Below are 17,691 nucleotides of genomic sequence, written 5' to 3'. Positions count from 1 at the left end.
AGTACGATGTACGATACATACCTTAGGCATATACAAATGTGTGTTTAATTAAACAATTATACTAAAATATTTTGAAATAAGTCAATCATGTAACTCCCTAATAATTATATTGAAACTGTGTACGATAATTTTGGTTGAAAAACGACAATTTTAAGGCTCATGTACGATAATTCAGTCGAAATAATCTGGCAACCCTGGATTCATTCAAAGTTTGTTAGTTTGTTTGTGGGTCTCGTTTAGTTCACACGAATTCTTAAGGTGATTCAACATCACGACACCTAAACTTTCTTTATTATTGACTTGACAGATTACAATTTTGTGTGGTTGTGTGACTGTTATCCATTTCTGTCCCAGGAAGATAGTGTATTGTGACGGGTGACTTCGATATCGTAAAATAAGATTCATTCATTAAAAGTTTGTTAAAAGAATCGTCTACGATGTTCGCCTCAGGACCGAATTACAATAAACTGAAAACCAATTTAAGGTTGGCCATAAATCGGCTGAAGTTGCTGGAGAAGAAAAAGACAGAATTGGCTCAAAAAGCGAGAAAGGAAATTGCTGATTATTTAGCTACAGGAAAGGTACTGTGCCCCTTTGACAGCAATTAACTCTGTGTGTCTTATCTCTTGCTTGAGGGTACACTCAGGCACACTTATTCTATCTTGTTTCTCTTCCTCTTATTTAATTAATTATTTTTTATATTTATTATAGTGTTGGTACTGTTCTTGAAATATTTTATTTTTATGCTTGATTACTTCTCTTATTTCATTGTTTCCTTTCCTCACTGGGCTGTTTTCCCTGTTGGGCCTTCTGGGCTTATAGCATCCTGCTTTTCAGATTAGGGTTTTAGTTTAGCAAATAAGGTGTGTATGTATGATAGCGTCCACCTGTATGTATTATTATGTCTAACTTAGAATATGGCAGTGTAAGGGGGGGTCGCAGGGGGGCGTTTCCCCCCCCCCCTTAGGTAAGTAGGTAAGGACATGGCTTGTAGGGTAGGTTAGGGAGGAAAGTTTGGTCTAATAATAATGATAATAATAATAATTATAGGGTAAATTTACAGTTTCATCCATTATGGGGAAATTGGAATAAAAATATATTTGTTACATCAGAAATAGTGTAGTTCCAACGAATTTAACGTTTATTTTGACCGCAAACCATCCGATTTAGAGATTTACTATGTAATTGGAGTTAAAACAACAAGTTGTTCTAGAATCCAGAAAGACCCTACTTCATCCCAACAATTATGGGGGACACCAGGTGGGAACCGGGGTTTTGGGTGGGGGGGGGGGCGTCAAATGATATTTGCAATAAATGAATACTTATCCTTCCACCACCCCTCCCCCTATACCCCTATCTAGCCCTACCGGGGGGGCTCCGCCCCCCCTGCGACCCCCCCTTCGTCCCCCCTTTAAGGCCACAGTGATTTTCAGGGCACTACTGAACCTAATAAACCCACCTAACCTAGCCTAGGGGCTCTGTACCCCTACCTAGGGGCACTGTACCCCTACCTAGGCCTACCGGGGGGGGGGGGGGGCTCCGCCCCCCCTGCGACCCCCCCTTAAGGCCACAGTGAATTTTGGGACACTACCGAACCTAATACAACCACCTAACCTAGGGCCCTGTACCCCTACCTAGGCCTACCCCTGCGAGGCCACCCCCCCTTACAGCCACTACCTAACACATCCATCAAACCAAATTCAAAGTGATGGTACTGCTGCATACATCGTTATACTATCACCATTATAATATACTCTATAAATTAATGAAGCTTACCTTAAACTGTTGGTTCATAAAGATGTGCTGCTGCTTTGAGGAAAACGTGAAGCTGTTGGGAAGGTTCCTTGACATGCAGGCCAATTTTTATTTTGTAAAATTAAATTGTGTCTCTGGCACAAATGCACTAGTTTTTCAACAAATTCATTGTAAGTTACGAAACAGTCAGGACAAGAAAATGGAATTTCAACTTTTTGTGCAACATGAGATGACGCCCTTTCTACGGTCTCCATGTCTAAAAACGAAATGAAATGCCTGGGAAGATAATGTATTGTGGCGCTGTTGTATTGTCGCGCTGTGATTGGCCAAACATGTATGACGTCATAGTGGACAGGCGCTCTGATTGGCCAAACGTGTAAGACTTCATAGTGGACTAGTTTGTCAGCGGATTATAGTGGTTGCAGGGCTCATTTAAGCAAATACAAGACACAGTCAACAATAACAACAGACTTAGAAAAAATCTGGGAGGAAGACATGAATAGCGTGAGTTTGATCGTCGATATATAAAGAACTAGGCATTTGCGACAGATAATATTTTACAGAAATACTACAAAAGACTTGCTTTACTCGGGAAATATATTATTATAATAGATTTCCCATAATGGATGAAACTAAATTTTCCAATTATAGTAATAATAATAATGATAATGGTAAAGATTTGGAGCCTTTGTATATCAGTGGCCAGTTTCTCCCGCGTGCATAAAAACGGACTCTAAAACTAATTAACCTAGCCTATAAGCCATATCCTTACCTACTTACCTAATGGGGAGCAATATCCCCCTGCGACCTCCCTTACACTCTCGTATTCTTAGTCAGCCGTCATCATAAATACTGGTGGCCGCTAACATACAGACCCTCCAAGTGATTTTAGCCTTTATACAGTATTTTCAAATATTGCCTTGTGGACACAAACTGGTCTTTCGTAATTGGATTATCTTCCAATATGTAGATGCATATTAGGCCAGAATCACATAGAAAGCGAGACACGGAGACACCGAAATGCGAGACATCTCGCACTACGTCACCCTGTTGCATAGGCATTGGCACGTGCTAACGTTTCTCACTTAACAAGATGGATTCCTTGACTGATGTTGCATTAGTTCAATTTTTATAAGTTTTTATAGTTTATATGTAAAGTATCTGTTTTAATATTGTTGATGTTTTTAAAATATTTCATTTTAATTGTTCATTACTTCTTATATCATATATTTCCTTTCCTCATTGGGTTATTTTTCCCTGTTGGAGCCCTTGGGCTTATAGCATCTTGCTTTTCCAATTAGGGTTGTAGCTTAGGTAGTAATAATGATAATACAGTAATGATAATAATATTTAGTAAGGAAAGAAAAAAAGCTGTTGTTACCATGAGCATTTTCTACTGAGGAACAGAAAAGGAGAATTTAATAGATAAGAATAATCTGCTAATTGATGAAATATAAAGATGAAAAAATTCTGATAATTAAAAAATGTCATACTGGACAAGAATTGTGCTTCCATATTTGCAGTCTGCGGGTTGAAATTGCCATAAACAAATATCGGTAAATATAGTATATGATATTTTAAGTACTAGCAAAACAAATTTGCTATGAGAAATAGACGAGTTGGGTAGTTTTTCTCTATATATTTAATAAGGGCTGGTGTGTGATAACTAATGTATCGGTCTAATAGTAAGTCGATTGTTTACATCTGGGAGACTGATGTCGAGTTCCTGCGCATGCGTTGCTTGCATTCGCTTTGGCCAGCATTTCGGTTTTTTGTGTGAGGTAATCATTATCTGGCTTTTTTTTTAACCAATTAGGAGCTTCCAAATATTTATGCTTAAGTTCCCGGATGTTGTGTTACAACAGCCAATTTTCTTTCCACCCATCCCGTCAGTTTGAGTTAAACCACCATCACATAGACGTATCCAAGAGGGAACTTAAGGGAAGTACAATCTATTTCGAAATTTAGTGTAATTTCCTGTTCTATGTCGGCAATTGATTATGAAGGAAATACTCTCCGTTTAGTGTAAAGCTATTGTTACTCATGTGAAATTAAAAAAAATAACCGTGTAATAATGCCTCAAAGGTCCGATTTTGATTTAATTTTTCGGAAACCAGCACATTTTTACTGCAAAGCTTCTGTAAGGATTGCCAAGACAAAAAAAAAAATCGTGTCAATCATAAGGTAAAGAATTATTTGTGATTTACATTTAGTTTGTGACCTGGGAAGGGGGTAAGGGGTTTGGCTAGCAGTTGTGACCTGGGAAGGGGGGTTCTGGGTCTTGCACCCCGGCTAGGGGTTGTGACCTGGGAAGGGGTATCTGGGGGCTTGTCTCCAACTAGGGTTGTGACCTGGGAACTGCTAGGTTAGGTTAGGTGGGTTGGTTAGGTTCTGTAGCCTTTTAGAAATATCAAAAGTGTTAAATAATCCTGTTTTGGCCTGTTTTCAGCCACTTACATGAACCATATATTTTTCCAACAGGTAATCCTGTGCTTATTTTGCATCTCCGACCATTATTATTGCTGCAAATCACTCGTTTATGACATTTCCCCACCCAAAAACCCCGGGTTCCCACTGGGGTCCCCCATAATTGTTTTTATATAAGGGGGTCCAAAAACTAACGAACGGGTGGTTTGCCCCAATAATCATGGTCAGAAAGTTATAAAACAAGTTAGTGAGTAGGAAAAATATATGGTTCATGTATTTGGCTAGAAATTAAAGTATATATTTACCCTGATATCATTAGAAAAAAAATTTATCTTGATACTCAGTTGAGTTTTGAAATTAGTTTTAAAGCTTATAAACAATAGCAGAAACACTAAGAAAGAATACAACAAAACACACATACACACACAAAATAACATCAGCTAAATAATCTTACAACTGCAGGTTGAACAAAATTTATTCTTTTAAATCATAATATTTTATTTGAACATGCAAAATTCACAACACGATATATTTAATATTTTTTTTTTTCAAACCAGAATGAAATTTCAATCCTATTAATAGAAATGAAAACATGACAGTAGGTTGAACACAGTGAATATTTTAAATTAGTGGCCTATTGAAATTTTATTCTTATTTAAAGAAATGAACAAAAAAGATCAGCAGGTTAATGTCAATGTGTCTTTTTAAATATTCAACTTAGCCGGTGAATATATAATAGCTGCTACTCAGCGGCTCGACGGAAAACACACTCAAAAACTTGCGAGCGATCGCTATGAAGGTTGCGGGTGTGCCCACCAGCGCCAACTATCGGCCAGATACCACTCTTGCATGTAAACAAACCCTTCAATTCTTCTCTGTCGACCTTGACGACAAGACGTATCTTTACTCGCTGTAGAACCTGGAGTTTTCTCAACATATTTGGTGAAGTACTTCATTTTGGTTTGAGCTTTCGCAGTGCAGGTGTTTTATCTTCAACTTAAATCTTGAACTCGTTTTTGGATAGATTTAATTTTTGATGACTTTGGATTGTTTTTTGGACTGTCTTTGACTTTTAAATGGCCGACCCTTCCCTTAGTACGGAAGTGTGTTTTAGGCTTTTAGCAATTATCTTATCACGTTATAAATTAATTATAGATTTTCCTCTATATATTTTATATCTCACCCGCCTTTATTAGGCCTCTTCGATTAGCTTTCCATTTATAATAAACATCAAGATAAATTTTAATGATTTGTTTATATGCGACCTTTCCTGAGAGTAGGCGGTCCTAACTTGGAAACCGAAGTTAAACAACGTTGAGCCCTTTCAATCGTAAATAACTTTTTCAATATTAATCTTACCCGATAATCATGTAGCTGTCAACTCCGTTGCCCGACAGAATTCTACGGAAGGGATACGCCAGCGATCACTATACAAGAAGGGGGTGTACTCACCAGCGCCACCTGTGGCCAGGTACTGCAGTACTTCTTGTTGACACCACCTCAATTTTTCCTCTGTCGTGCTTCCGGCAAGACCTACATGGATACGCTTATAATTTTGGAGTCTTGTTCACGGTTTTTGGTGAAGTATTGCTCTAAGATTTCAGCTTTCGCTATACAGGAAACTTGTCTCTTAGCTTAGATAGCTTTTAGATTGATTTGATTAATGGTTAACGATATTTTGCTTTAATTGGAATTCCCCCTTGACTGTTCTTTGATTCAAGATGTCCGACCTTTCTCAAGCTCCTCCCCAAAGACGATGTAGGACTTGTATTAGGCGTATTCCGAAGGCCTCGGTTGATCCTCACACCGTTTGTTCCGACTGTAGGGGAAAATCCTGTCAGTTGGAAGATCGATGTGAGGAATGCGCCGGACTTTCGGAACTTGATTTTGTTCGATTCCTCAAGTATACCACTAAGTTAGAGAGAGAGAGAGTTAGGAGGAGTTCGGCTCGCTCTTCGCTTTATTCCTCACCCCATGATCCTCAACCTTTTCCTCCCCCTGTAGTGGCTACCCCCGATCCTACTATTTGTGCTCAGCCTGATATGTCTGATGTTTTACGTGCCATTCAGGCTTTAGGTGATAAAGTGGAGTCGGTAGTGAGTGACCACAAGTTCCTCTTGGCAGACGTCAAGGAACTTAAAGTGAAAAGTGCAGTGGGAAGTGGTAGTGCCAGTGCTGTGCCGAGTGCTAGTGTCAGTGTCAGTGTTGTGCGTGAGGGTACTTCTGTGCGTGCCAGTCGTCCTCCCAGTCCGGGACCTCTTGCAAGCTCCCAAGCCCAGGGGAGAAGCAATGTCGAAGGGCAAAAGGGTTCGGCAGGCCTTGATCGGCGCACAGCAGTATCCTCGGTGGTTGCGGGCGTATCTTACAGAGATCGTCACTTCCACTCTCTGACGATTGAGCCCTTATTTTCCTCGTCTGCAGAAGAATTTTCGGGGAGAAAACGCTGGACTCAGGTCTCAAGACCTCTTAAGCGTAAAGTCCAGACCGCACGAGTTCTACAGCCCGGATGTAGTCATTGGGCTAGCTCTGACTCGCCGCAGTCATCAGGTGACTGCACGCCTCCTAAGAGAGGTAAGGCGATGCCTCAACAGACCTCAACTTCTGTTAAGGCTCTGCCTCAACAGACCTCAACGTCTGTTGATCCCAAGATGGCTTTGCTGCAGTCTTTGCAGTCGCAGCTTGCGGTATTGATGCGTGAGTGTCAGGCAGAGAAGGTTACACCTCCTCCTGCGAGCGCTCCTCCTCCTCTACGCAGTCCAGTCTGCCAGACGTACGAAGTTGAGGTTCCTCAAGCTACCTCCATGCGTGAGCTACCGCGTTGGGAGTTGCCAGATACCAGCGTTGTGCAGCAACCTCCACCTTCCTTGAGGCAGGAACCTCTTACCACGCGGCAACCTCCTCAACAATGGGGACAGGAGTCTTATGCCTTACAACCTCCTCTACCTTTGAGGCAAGAGTTTCTTGCAGTAAGACCATCCTCGAGGCAGCAACCTCTTGAGGTACGACAACCTCTGCCATCCTTGAGGCAGCCACCTCAGCTCTCGCAGCTGATACCTCCACTTTCCTCGAGGCGAGAACCTCAACTCTCGAGGCAAGCACCTCAAGAACCTCAACTCGTGAGACAGGAGCCTCTTTCTGCGCAGCCGCCACCTCAACTCTCGCAGCACCCACCTCAAGAACCTCAACTCGTGAGACAGGAACCTCTTACTGCGCAGCCACCTCAACCCTTGAAGCAAGCGCAACTCTTGAGACATGAACCTCATGCAATGAGTCAGCCACCTCAACGCATGCATCTCCCTCTTTCTCCTCAGCTTGAGCAGTCTTTGCAGCCTGAACCTCAGGTTTTACTACAGTCGCCTCTCACCACGCTTGCTCCCCAGACTCCCGCAGAGCCTCCTTCTTCTCAGCCTCATGACTTTGTCATTACCAGCCCTCATCCTCTTCAACAGAGACTTGAGGATGAATCCGCAAGTGTATATGCACCCGCTTGTCAGGATTCTGCCGTTCAGCATACCGCTGTAACTTTACCTCTCGCTTCTCAACCCTCAGGTGATGAGGTTTCTGAGGAGGAAGCTGCGCACCTGGATGATCCCTCTTCTGACGTGGAGGAACCCAAGTCGTTACCACCCTCCATTGACTTTCGCAAGGTCCTGGCTCTTTTCAGAGAAGTTTACCCGGATCACTTTGTTTCTGCTACCCCTCGCTCTCCTCCATCAGAGTTTTCTCTAGGCATGCAACCTGTTAAGTCTGCCTACACTAAGCTCGTCTTCGCTAGATCTTCTAAGAGAGCTTTGAGAATGTTAGGGGATTGGTTGCAGTCCAAGCAGCAACTAGGGAAGACGTCATTCATGTTTCCACCTACTAAGCTGACTTCTAAGGCGGGCGTATGGTATGCCACAGGAGAGGAACCAGGCTTGGGAATCCCTGCCTCTGCCCAGGCTGACTTCTCAAGTTTGGTTGACTCTCCACGAAGGTCGGCTATGAGGCGCTCTAAGGTCTGCTGGACCTTTTCTGACTTAGACCACTTCTTAAAGGGAGTCTTTCGCGCCTTTGAGATTTTTAATTTTCTCGACTGGTGCCTGGGGGCCTTGAGCAAGAAGACTGCCCCATCTGATAAGGACTCGGCCATGCTTATCATGTCCTGTATGGATAAAGCAATTCGCGATGGTTCCGGCGAACTTGCCTCCATGTTTGTTTCGGGAGTACTCAAGAAAAGGGAACAACTTTGCACCTTCCTTTCCACTGGTATCACCTCTTGTCAAAGGTCTCAGTTACTTTTTGCTCCGCTTTCTAAGTTCCTGTTTCCTGAGGACCTTATCAAGGAATTGTCTGCGGCTCTTATTCAGAAGGACACTCATGACCTTGTGGCCTCTTCAGCACGTAAGGCTAAGGTTGCTCCTTCGGTTCCTAGAACTTACCGCACCCCAGTGGCCGATACTCCTGCTACAAGATTTATTCCGCCCTTTCGTGGCAGAGCCCCCAGCCGAGGAAGTACCCGTCCAGACGGTTTCAGGGGCAGGTCCAAGAAAGGTCTCAAGCCTTCGAAAGGCAAACATTGACTCTCCTCCTCTCCAGACAGCAGTAGGAGCCAGACTCAAGATCTTCTGGCAAGCTTGGGAAAGAAGAGGTGCAGACGCCCAGTCTGTCAAGTGGCTAAGGGAGGGTTACAGGATACCATTCTGCCGCAATCCCCCTCTGACCACTTCTCCCATCAACCTCTCTCCCAACTACAAGGAAAAGGACAAGAGGCTAGCGTTACACCAAGAGGTGTCGCTCCTGTTACAGAAGGAGGCAGTGGTGATAGTCCGGGACCATCAATCCCCGGGCTTCTACAACCGTCTCTTTCTGGTGGCCAAGAAGACAGGAGGTTGGAGACCGGTGCTGGACGTCAGTGCGCTCAATGCTTATGTCACCAAGCAGACGTTCACTATGGAGACGACGAAGTCGGTCCTAGCAGCGGTCAGGCAGGAGGACTGGATGGTCTCGTTGGATCTGAAAGACGCTTACTTTCACGTTCCTATTCATCCAGACTCCCAACCTTTCCTGAGATTCGTTTTTGGAAAGGTTGTGTACCAATTCCAAGCCCTGTGTTTTGGCCTAAGCACGGCGCCTATGGTGTTTACGCGACTGATGAGGAATATTGCGAAATTCCTCCACTTGGTGGACATCAGAGCCTCCCTTTATTTAGACGACTGGCTGTTAAGAGCCCCCACAAGTCGTCGCTGTCTGGAGAGTCTCAACTGGACTTTGGACTTGATCAAGGAACTGGGTCTTTTGGTCAACTTAGAAAAGTCCCAGCTTATTCCTTCCCAAACCATCGTTTACCTGGGAATGGAGATTCGGAGTCAAGCTTTTCGGGCTTTTCCGTCGGCCCCAAGAATCAGCCAAGCCCTAGAGTGCATTCTGAGCATGCTGAAGAGGAACAGATGCTCGGTGAGACAGTGGATGAGTCTAACAGGGACCCTGTCATCGTTAGCCCTGTTCACCGAGTTAGGGAGACTCAACCTCCGCCCCCTTCAATTCCATCTTGCAGCTCACTGGGACAAGAATATGACGCTCGAAGCGGTCTCTATTCCTGTTACCAAAGAGATGAAGACTTCTCTCATGTGGTGGAAGACCAACATCCTTCTCAAGGAGGGTCTATCGTTAGCGGTTCAGACCCCCAATCTTCATCTCTATTCGGACGCATCAGACTCGGGCTGGGGCGCGACCTTGGACGGACAGGAATGCTCGGGAACATGGAACAAGGAACAGGAAACGCTTCACATCAACTGCAAGGAGTTGCTGGCAGTTCATCTGGCTTTAATGAACTTCAAGTCCCTCCTGCTAAACAAGGTGGTGGAGGTGAACTCCGACAACACCACAGCCTTGGCATACATCTCCAAGCAGGGAGGGACCCATTCGAGGAAGCTGTACGAGATAGCAAGGGACCTCCTCATTTGGTCAAGAAGTCTAAACCTCTCTCTGGTAACGAGGTTCATTCAGGGCAATATGAACGTCTCGGCAGATCGCCTCAGCAGGAAAGATCAAGTCATCCCCACGGAATGGACCCTTCACAAGAGCGTGTGCAACAGACTTTGGACCTTGTGGGGTCAGCCAACGATAGATCTGTTCGCCACCTCCATGACCAAGAGGCTCCCTTTGTACTGTTCCCCAGTTCCAGACCCAGCAGCAGTTTACGTGGATGCTTTTCTGCTGGATTGGTCCCATCTCGAGCTATATGCATTCCCGCCGTTCAAGATCATCAACAGAGTCATTCAGAAGTTCGTCTCTCACGAAGGGACACGGCTGACGCTGGTTGCTCCCCTTTGGCCTGCAAGAGAATGGTTCACAGAGGTACTACAATGGCTGGTCGACGTTCCCAGGACTCTCCCTCTAAGAGTGGACCTTCTACGTCAACCTCACGTAAAGAAGGTACATCCAAACCTCCACGCTCTTCGTCTGACTGCCTTCAGACTGTCAAAAGACTCGCTAGAGCTAGAGGCTTTTCGAAGGAGGCAGCCAGAGCGATTGCCAGAGCAAGGAGGATATCCACTCGTAGAGTCTATCAATCCAAGTGGGAAGTCTTCCGAAGCTGGTGCAGAGCCAATGCAGTTTCCTCTACCAATACCTCTGTAACCCAAGTTGCTGACTTCCTGTTACATCTTAGGAATGTTAGATCTCTTTCGGCTCCTACGATCAAAGGGTACAGAAGTATGTTGGCTTCAGTTCTCCGCCACAGAGGTTTGGATCTTTCCTCCAACAAGGATCTACAAGACATCCTTAAATCTTTCGAGACTTCTAGAACGTCGATTGTCCACTCCAGGCTGGAATCTAGACGTAGTCTTAAGGTTCCTTATGTCTCCTAGGTTTGAACCTCTCCAGTCAGCTTCTTTCAAAGACCTTACTCTCAAAACTCTTTTCCTCGTCTGCCTTGCAACAGCCAAAAGAGTTAGTGAGGTTCACGCCTTCAGCAGGAACATAGGATTCACATCCGAATCAGCAACATGTTCCTTACAGCTCGGATTTTTAGCAAAAAATGAACTTCCTTCACGTCCTTGGCCTAGATCGTTCGAAATTCCTAGCCTTTCCAACATGGTGGGTAACGAGCTAGAGAGAGTTCTTTGCCCTGTCAGAGCTCTAAAATACTATCTTAAAAGGTCAAAACCTATACGAGGACAATCAGAGGCCTTATGGTGTGCCATCAAGAAACCTTCGATGCCTATGTCCAAAAACGCAGTTTCGTATTATATAAGGCTTCTGATTAGAGAAGCTCATTCTCACATGAAGGATGAAGACCTTGCTTTGCTGAAGGTAAGGACCCACGAAGTGAGAGCTGTAGCCACTTCGATGGCCTTTAAACAGAACCGTTCTCTGCAGAGTATTATGGATGCAACTTTTTGGAGGAGCAAGTCAGTGTTTGCATCATTTTATCTCAAAGATGTCCAGTCTCTTTACGAGAACTGCTACACCCTGGGACCATTCGTAGCAGCGAGTGCAGTAGTAGGTGAGGGCTCAGCCACTACATTCCCTTAATCCCATAACCTTTTTTAACCTTTCTCTTGAATGCTTTTATTGTTGTTTTTTGGGTTGTTACGGTAGGCTAGAAGCCTTCCGCATCCTAGTTGATTTGGCGGGTGGTCAATTCTTTCTTGAGAAGCGCCTAGGTTAGAGGTTGTGTAGAGGTCCTTTAGTATGGGTTGCAGCCCTTTATACTTCAGCACCTTAGGGTTGTTCAGCCTCCTAAAAGGAACGCTGCGCTCAGTAAGGAAGACGAACTTATTAAAGGCAGAGTAATGGTTCAAGTCGACTTCCTTACCAGGTACTTATAATTTCATTGTTATTTTGAATAACTGATAATATGAAATACGGGATACTTAGCTTCTTGATATACTGTACATGTACACTGGTTTTCACCCACCTCCCTGGGTGTGAATCAGCTACATGATTATCGGGTAAGATTAATATTGAAAAATGTTATTTTCATTAGTAAAATAAATTTTTTAATATACTTACCCGATAATCATGATTTAATTGACCCACCCTTCCTCCCCATAGAGAACCAGTGGACCGAGGAAAAATTGAGGTGGTGTCAACAAGAAGTACTGCAGTACCTGGCCACAGGTGGCGCTGGTGAGTACACCCCCTTCTTGTATAGTGATCGCTGGCGTATCCCTTCCGTAGAATTCTGTCGGGCAACGGAGTTGACAGCTACATGATTATCGGGTAAGTATATTCAAAAATTTATTTTACTAATGAAAATAACATTTTACAGAGCTAATGATTTAAAACTTATTAAATGAATATTTTTTAGTAGATATTTTATGAAAGATTTTCTTTGAATAGTCTTCGTACTGTTTCAAAGATGAACTAACGTTTAGTTTATTTATGCTACGCAGTTTGCGCTCTATCGTTACGATAGAGAGAGAAAGTATCACGGTTTCACTTTGCAGAAAGAGTAAATCGATTCTGACGTTTTGTTCATTCTTCTTTCAAAGCTTAAATGTTTTAAATTCTATTTTAAAGGAACTTTTTAATTGAAAAACCTTTCAGTTTTTTCCTTTGGTCAAATAACCTGTTTTTTGACGAAACGTAAGTGGGCTCTTCTCTTCGGTGCTAAATCAAGAGAGAGAGAGAGATAGAGACGGAGAGAGAGAGGAGAGAGAACGTTCCGATCTTTATTCTCGTCCCAAGCGAGTAACGTTGTTCTCGAGTTACTCTCGTCCCTAGTCTCTGTACGGGGAGAAAGGATAAAACGTTTTTAGTTTTTATTCTCGTCCCAGGCACTGTACGGTGAGAGATTGAAAACGTAGTTTTGAATGAACTAGTGTTTAGTCTCTTCCCCAGCCACTGATCTTTTTATCTTAAAATATGTTTACTGTTTTTTGCTTGTATTAATGTGCTTACATTATACGACTGATTTCGCAATTATAACCTTTTGATGAGGGTAGAATTGCGTGCTTCAGGTAGAAATCAGTTTTATTCATACCTAATGTGAATTGTTTAAAAAATTCGATTTCAGTGAAATAAGTGCAAAACAGAAAATCGTAGTGATAAAGTGATATTGCGCAAAGTGTTATCAGTGTTGCGACCGAGGGTTCGTCTGTTCGTGCCTGTCGTTCGCCTAGTCCGGGACCTCTTGCAAGCTCCCAAGCCCAGGGGAGAAGTAATGTCGTACGACTTATGGGTTCGAGAGGCCTTGATCAGCGAACAGACGTTCCCTCTATGGTATCAGGCGTATCTCACCAAGATCACCCCTACCATAAGGCGAGAGAGACGATTTTCTCCTCGTCATCCGAAGGCTTTTCGCATAAGAAACCGTGGAACAAGGTTTCGAGGCCCTTTAAGCGAAAGTCAGTCCTTTCAGGACAGGTCCAGCGTCCTGGTTTTAACTATTAGGACAGCTCTGACCCTATGCAGTCATCGGAAGACTGCTCGCCGCCTAAACAAAAGCGTAACACAGACTCCGAGAGTCTTTTTGTAGGCAAGGTTTTGCAGTCACAGACGTTACCCTCGTCTCTTACCGCAACCATTCCCGTTGATCCTAAATGGGTTGTACGGCAAGACATGCAGAATAAGCTTGCCTCTCTTATGGAAGACTATTCTGCCGATAAGGTTCACGTTGATCCTAGCCGTTTATCTCATCGAGATCCTGGCCTTCAGCCGCCCAAACGAACCTTTGTGCGTCCTGTTGACGTTGGCGTAGCTAAGTCACGTCAGTCACGATATGTAGAGCCTCACTCGATGCGGTCACGTGTTGATTTTCAGCCGGATTTGGACGTTAGGCCGCTTCCTAATGCTCCTGTTGACGTTCAGGACGTTCGCCAGCCAGCGGAGTTGACTTGTTTTGACGCTGAGCGTCAACTACCGCAGTCTAGAGTTGTTTTGACTGCTCAGACTAGGCAGTCAAAACAGTCTCGAGTGGACGCCGAGCGTCCTCCCGCACCTGTTGTTGTTGACAGTTCACAGACTGTTAAGCAGTTACATGACGTTGCGTCCTGGTCCGCTACTAGTGCACCAGTGCGTGTGGACTCTGCTTGTAAAGCATTGCCACCACGGTAGGTCTCTCCCTTGCTTGAGACTCGGCTATTGTTGGACAAGGTTTCTTCAGATAAGGAAGTTGCTGTTCCCCCTCCTACTGATATTCCCTTGAGGACTCTGTCAGGCGGAGAGGAGCCTAAAGCTGCTTAGCCCTCTATGGACTTTAAATAAATCATGCTGATTTTTAAGGATCTTTGTCCGGATCTTTTTGTAACTGCTGCTCCTCGTTTGCCTAAACGTCAGAGTTTACACTAGGCCTAGCTACTTCGAAGCCGTTGTTTTATAAGCTAGTGCTCTCTCGCTCTTCTAAGAGAGCTTTACGTTTGCTAGGCGACTGGTTTATCACCAGGAGGAGTTTGGGGGAGACAGCCTTTGCTTTCCCTACTTTTAAGCTGGCTTATAGAGCGAGAGTCTGATATGACACGAGAGAAGTTCTCGGCTTGGGAGTTCCTGCCTCTGCCCAGATAGACTTCTCAAACCTCATAGACTCTCCCTGGCGCCTGGCCATGAGACGCTTCAAGATTTTACAGGTCGACTTCAGAGCTATTTTCGAGCGTTTGAAGTTTAGCTGTACAATTATGTCATGCATAAACAAGGCTTTCAGGGATGGCTCCAATGATCTGACAGCCATGTTCTCTGCAGGAACAAGTCCCTCAGGGATGGCTCCAATGATCTGGCAGCCATGTTCACTGCAGGAGTACGTAAGAGGCAAGTGCGCTCAATGCGTTCATTGTCAAGACAAACTTCACGATGAAGTCTACCAGGCTGTCTTGACAGCATTTATGGAAGGCGACTGGATGGTCTCTCTCGACCTTCAGGAGGCATACTTCCACATTCCTATACACCCGGATTCCCAACCGTTTCTGAGGTTTGTTTACAGGAATGTGGGGTACCAGTTTTGAGCCCTGTGCTTTGGCCTCAGTCCTGCGCCTCTCGTGTTTACGAGGCTCATGAGGTATGTGGCAAAATCCCTCCATCTATCGGGGATCCGAGCCTCCCTGTACTTGGACGACTGGCTTCTCAGAGCATCGTCCAGTCTTCGCTGTCTGCAGGATCTACATTGGACGTTGAGTCTGGCCAGGGAGTTGGGACTTTTGGTCAACCTAAAAGTCCCAACTGATCCCATCCCAGATTATTCTATATTTGGGGATGGAGATTCGCAGTCCAGTTTTTTTTTCGGGCTTTTCCGTCTGCCACCGAATAGAACAAGCCCTGCTCGAAGTCCAACTAATGCTGAAAAGAAAACGTTTGTTCAGTCAGGAGTTGGAACAGTCTCGTAGGGACTCTCTCATCCCTGGAGCAGTTTGTCTCACTAGGGAGACTACACCTTCTGCCTCTCCGGTTCCATCTAGCCTCTCACTGGAACTAGGACAAGACGTTAGAGACGGTATCATTCCCAGTCTCCGAACCAGTAAAGGCATGCCTGAAATGGTGGGACAGCAATATCAGTCTGAGAGAGGGACTATCCCTAGCAGTCAAGAACCCAAACCACGTGTTGTTCTCAGACGCGTCGGATTTGGGTTGGGGTGCGACCCTGGACGGTCAGGAATGCTCGGGTCTGTGGACCTCAAGTCAGAAGAGCATGCACATCAACGGCAAGGAGCTATTAGCAGTCCACTTGGCCTTGATGATATTCGAAAGCTTCTTCGAAACTAAGTGGTAGAGGTCAACTCAGACAACACCACAACTTTGGCGTACATCTCCAAGCAAGGAGGCACACACTCCTTCACGCTGCTCGAGATCGCAAGGGACCTTCTCTTATGGTCAAGAAATCGAGGCATCTCCCTGTTGACGAGATTCATCCAGGGGGACTTGAACGTCTTGGCAGACTGTCTCAGTCGGAGGGGTCAGGTGATACCCACGGAATGGACCCTCCACAAGGACGTGGGCAAGAGTCTTTGGGCTACTTGGGGTCAACCCACCATAGACCTCTTTGCCTCCTCGTTTGACCAAAAGGTTACCAATCTATTGCTCTCCAGTCCTAGATACAGAAGCAATCCACATAGACGCGGTTCTACTGGATTGGTCTCTTCTGGACTTATATGCATTCCCACCATTCAAGATAGTCAACAAGGTACTGCAGAAGTTCGCCTCTCACGAAGGGACAAGGTTGACGTTGGTTGCTACCCTCTGGCCCGCGAGAGAGTGGTTCGCCGAGGTACTTCAATGGCTGGTAGACTTTCCAAGAAGTCTTCCTCTAAGGGTAGATCTGTTACGTCAGCCCCACGTAAAGAATGTCCATCAAAGCCTCCCCGCTCTTCGTCTGACTTCCTTCAGACTATCGAAAGACTCTCAAGAGCTCGAGGCTTTTCGAAGGAGGCAGCCAGTGCGATTGCAAGAGCGAGGAGAGCTTCTACCATTAGAGTATACCAGTCGAAGTGGGAAGTCTTTTGAGACTGGTGCAAGTCAGCATCTGTGTCCTCGTCCAGTACCTCTGTAGCCCAAATCGCAGATTTTCTTTTACATCTGAGAAAGGTTCGCTCCCTTTCAGCTCCCACGATTAAGGGCTACAGGAGCATGTTGGCTTCGGTCTTTCGACATAGAGGCTTAGATCTTTCCAACAATAAAGATCTCCAAGATTTCCTTAAGTCTTTCGAGACCTCTAAGGAACGTCGTTTGGCAACTCCTGGATGGAATTTAGACGTGGTCATAAGGTTCCTCATGTCAGACAGGTTTGAGCCATTACATTCAGCCTCCCTGAAGGATCTCACCCTCAAGACACTTTTCCTAGTGTGCTTGGCTTCGGCTAAAAGGGTCAGTGAACTTCATGCCTTCAGTAAGAACATCGGTTTTTTCTACAGAAAAAGCCACTTGTTCACTTCAACTTGGTTTCCTGGCCAAAAAATGAACTGCCTTCTCGTCCTTGGCCTAAATCTTTTGATATTCCTTGCTTATCAGAGATCGTAGGCAACGAACTGGAAAGAGTATTATGTCCTGTTAGAGCTCTTAAGTTCTATTTAGCTTGTACTAAGTCATTACGAGGTAAATCTGAGGCATTATGGTGCTCAGTTAAGAAACCATCATTGCCTATGTCAAAGAATGCTTTGTCATATTTTATCAGATTTTTTAATACGAGAAGCTCATTCTCACTTGAATGAGAAAGACCGATGTTTGCTTAAGGTTAAGACGCACGAAGTTAGAGCTATAGCAACCTCCGTGGCCTTCAAGCAAAATAAATCTCTGCAAAGTATTATGGACGCGACTTTTTGGAGAAGCAAGTCAGTGTTCGCGTCATTTTACTTAAAAGATGTCCAGACTCTTTACGAGGACTGCTACACACTGGGTCCATTCGTTGCAGCGAGTGCAGTAGTGGGTGAGGGTTCTACCACTACATTACCCTAATTCCAATATCCTTTTTAATCTGTCTCTTGAAATGTTTTTTAATATTGTTTTTTGGGATGTACGGAAGGCTAAGAAGCTTTTCGCATCCTTGTTGATTTGGCGGGTGGTCAAAGTCATTTCTTGAGAGCGCCCAGATTAGGGGTTTGA

The 17,691-nt window shown here is 44.7% G+C and overlaps 1 protein-coding gene across 2 annotated transcripts in view; it reads left to right on the top strand.

Moving 5' to 3' along the window:
- Positions 1-207: 207 nt before the first annotated feature.
- The window catches only part of LOC137637031 (IST1 homolog), a 189,267-nt gene continuing 171,783 nt past the window's right edge, over positions 208-17,691 (top strand). Inside the window, exon 1 of one of the 2 annotated variants that reach the window (XM_068369343.1) lies at positions 208-581. In XM_068369343.1, the coding sequence (XP_068225444.1) occupies positions 438-581 (144 nt within the window). In that variant the 5' untranslated portion in view covers positions 208-437. The remainder of the gene's footprint in view (positions 582-17,691) is intronic. The other variant, XM_068369342.1, reaches the window with a different exon arrangement.

The sequence above is a fragment of the Palaemon carinicauda genome, unplaced genomic scaffold (genome assembly GCF_036898095.1).
Source record: "Palaemon carinicauda isolate YSFRI2023 unplaced genomic scaffold, ASM3689809v2 scaffold5, whole genome shotgun sequence".
In the NCBI taxonomy this organism is placed as follows: Eukaryota; Metazoa; Arthropoda; class Malacostraca; order Decapoda; family Palaemonidae; genus Palaemon; species Palaemon carinicauda.
Note: the sequence above shows the minus strand (reverse complement) of the source record. Positions and strands in the feature narration are given on the sequence as shown.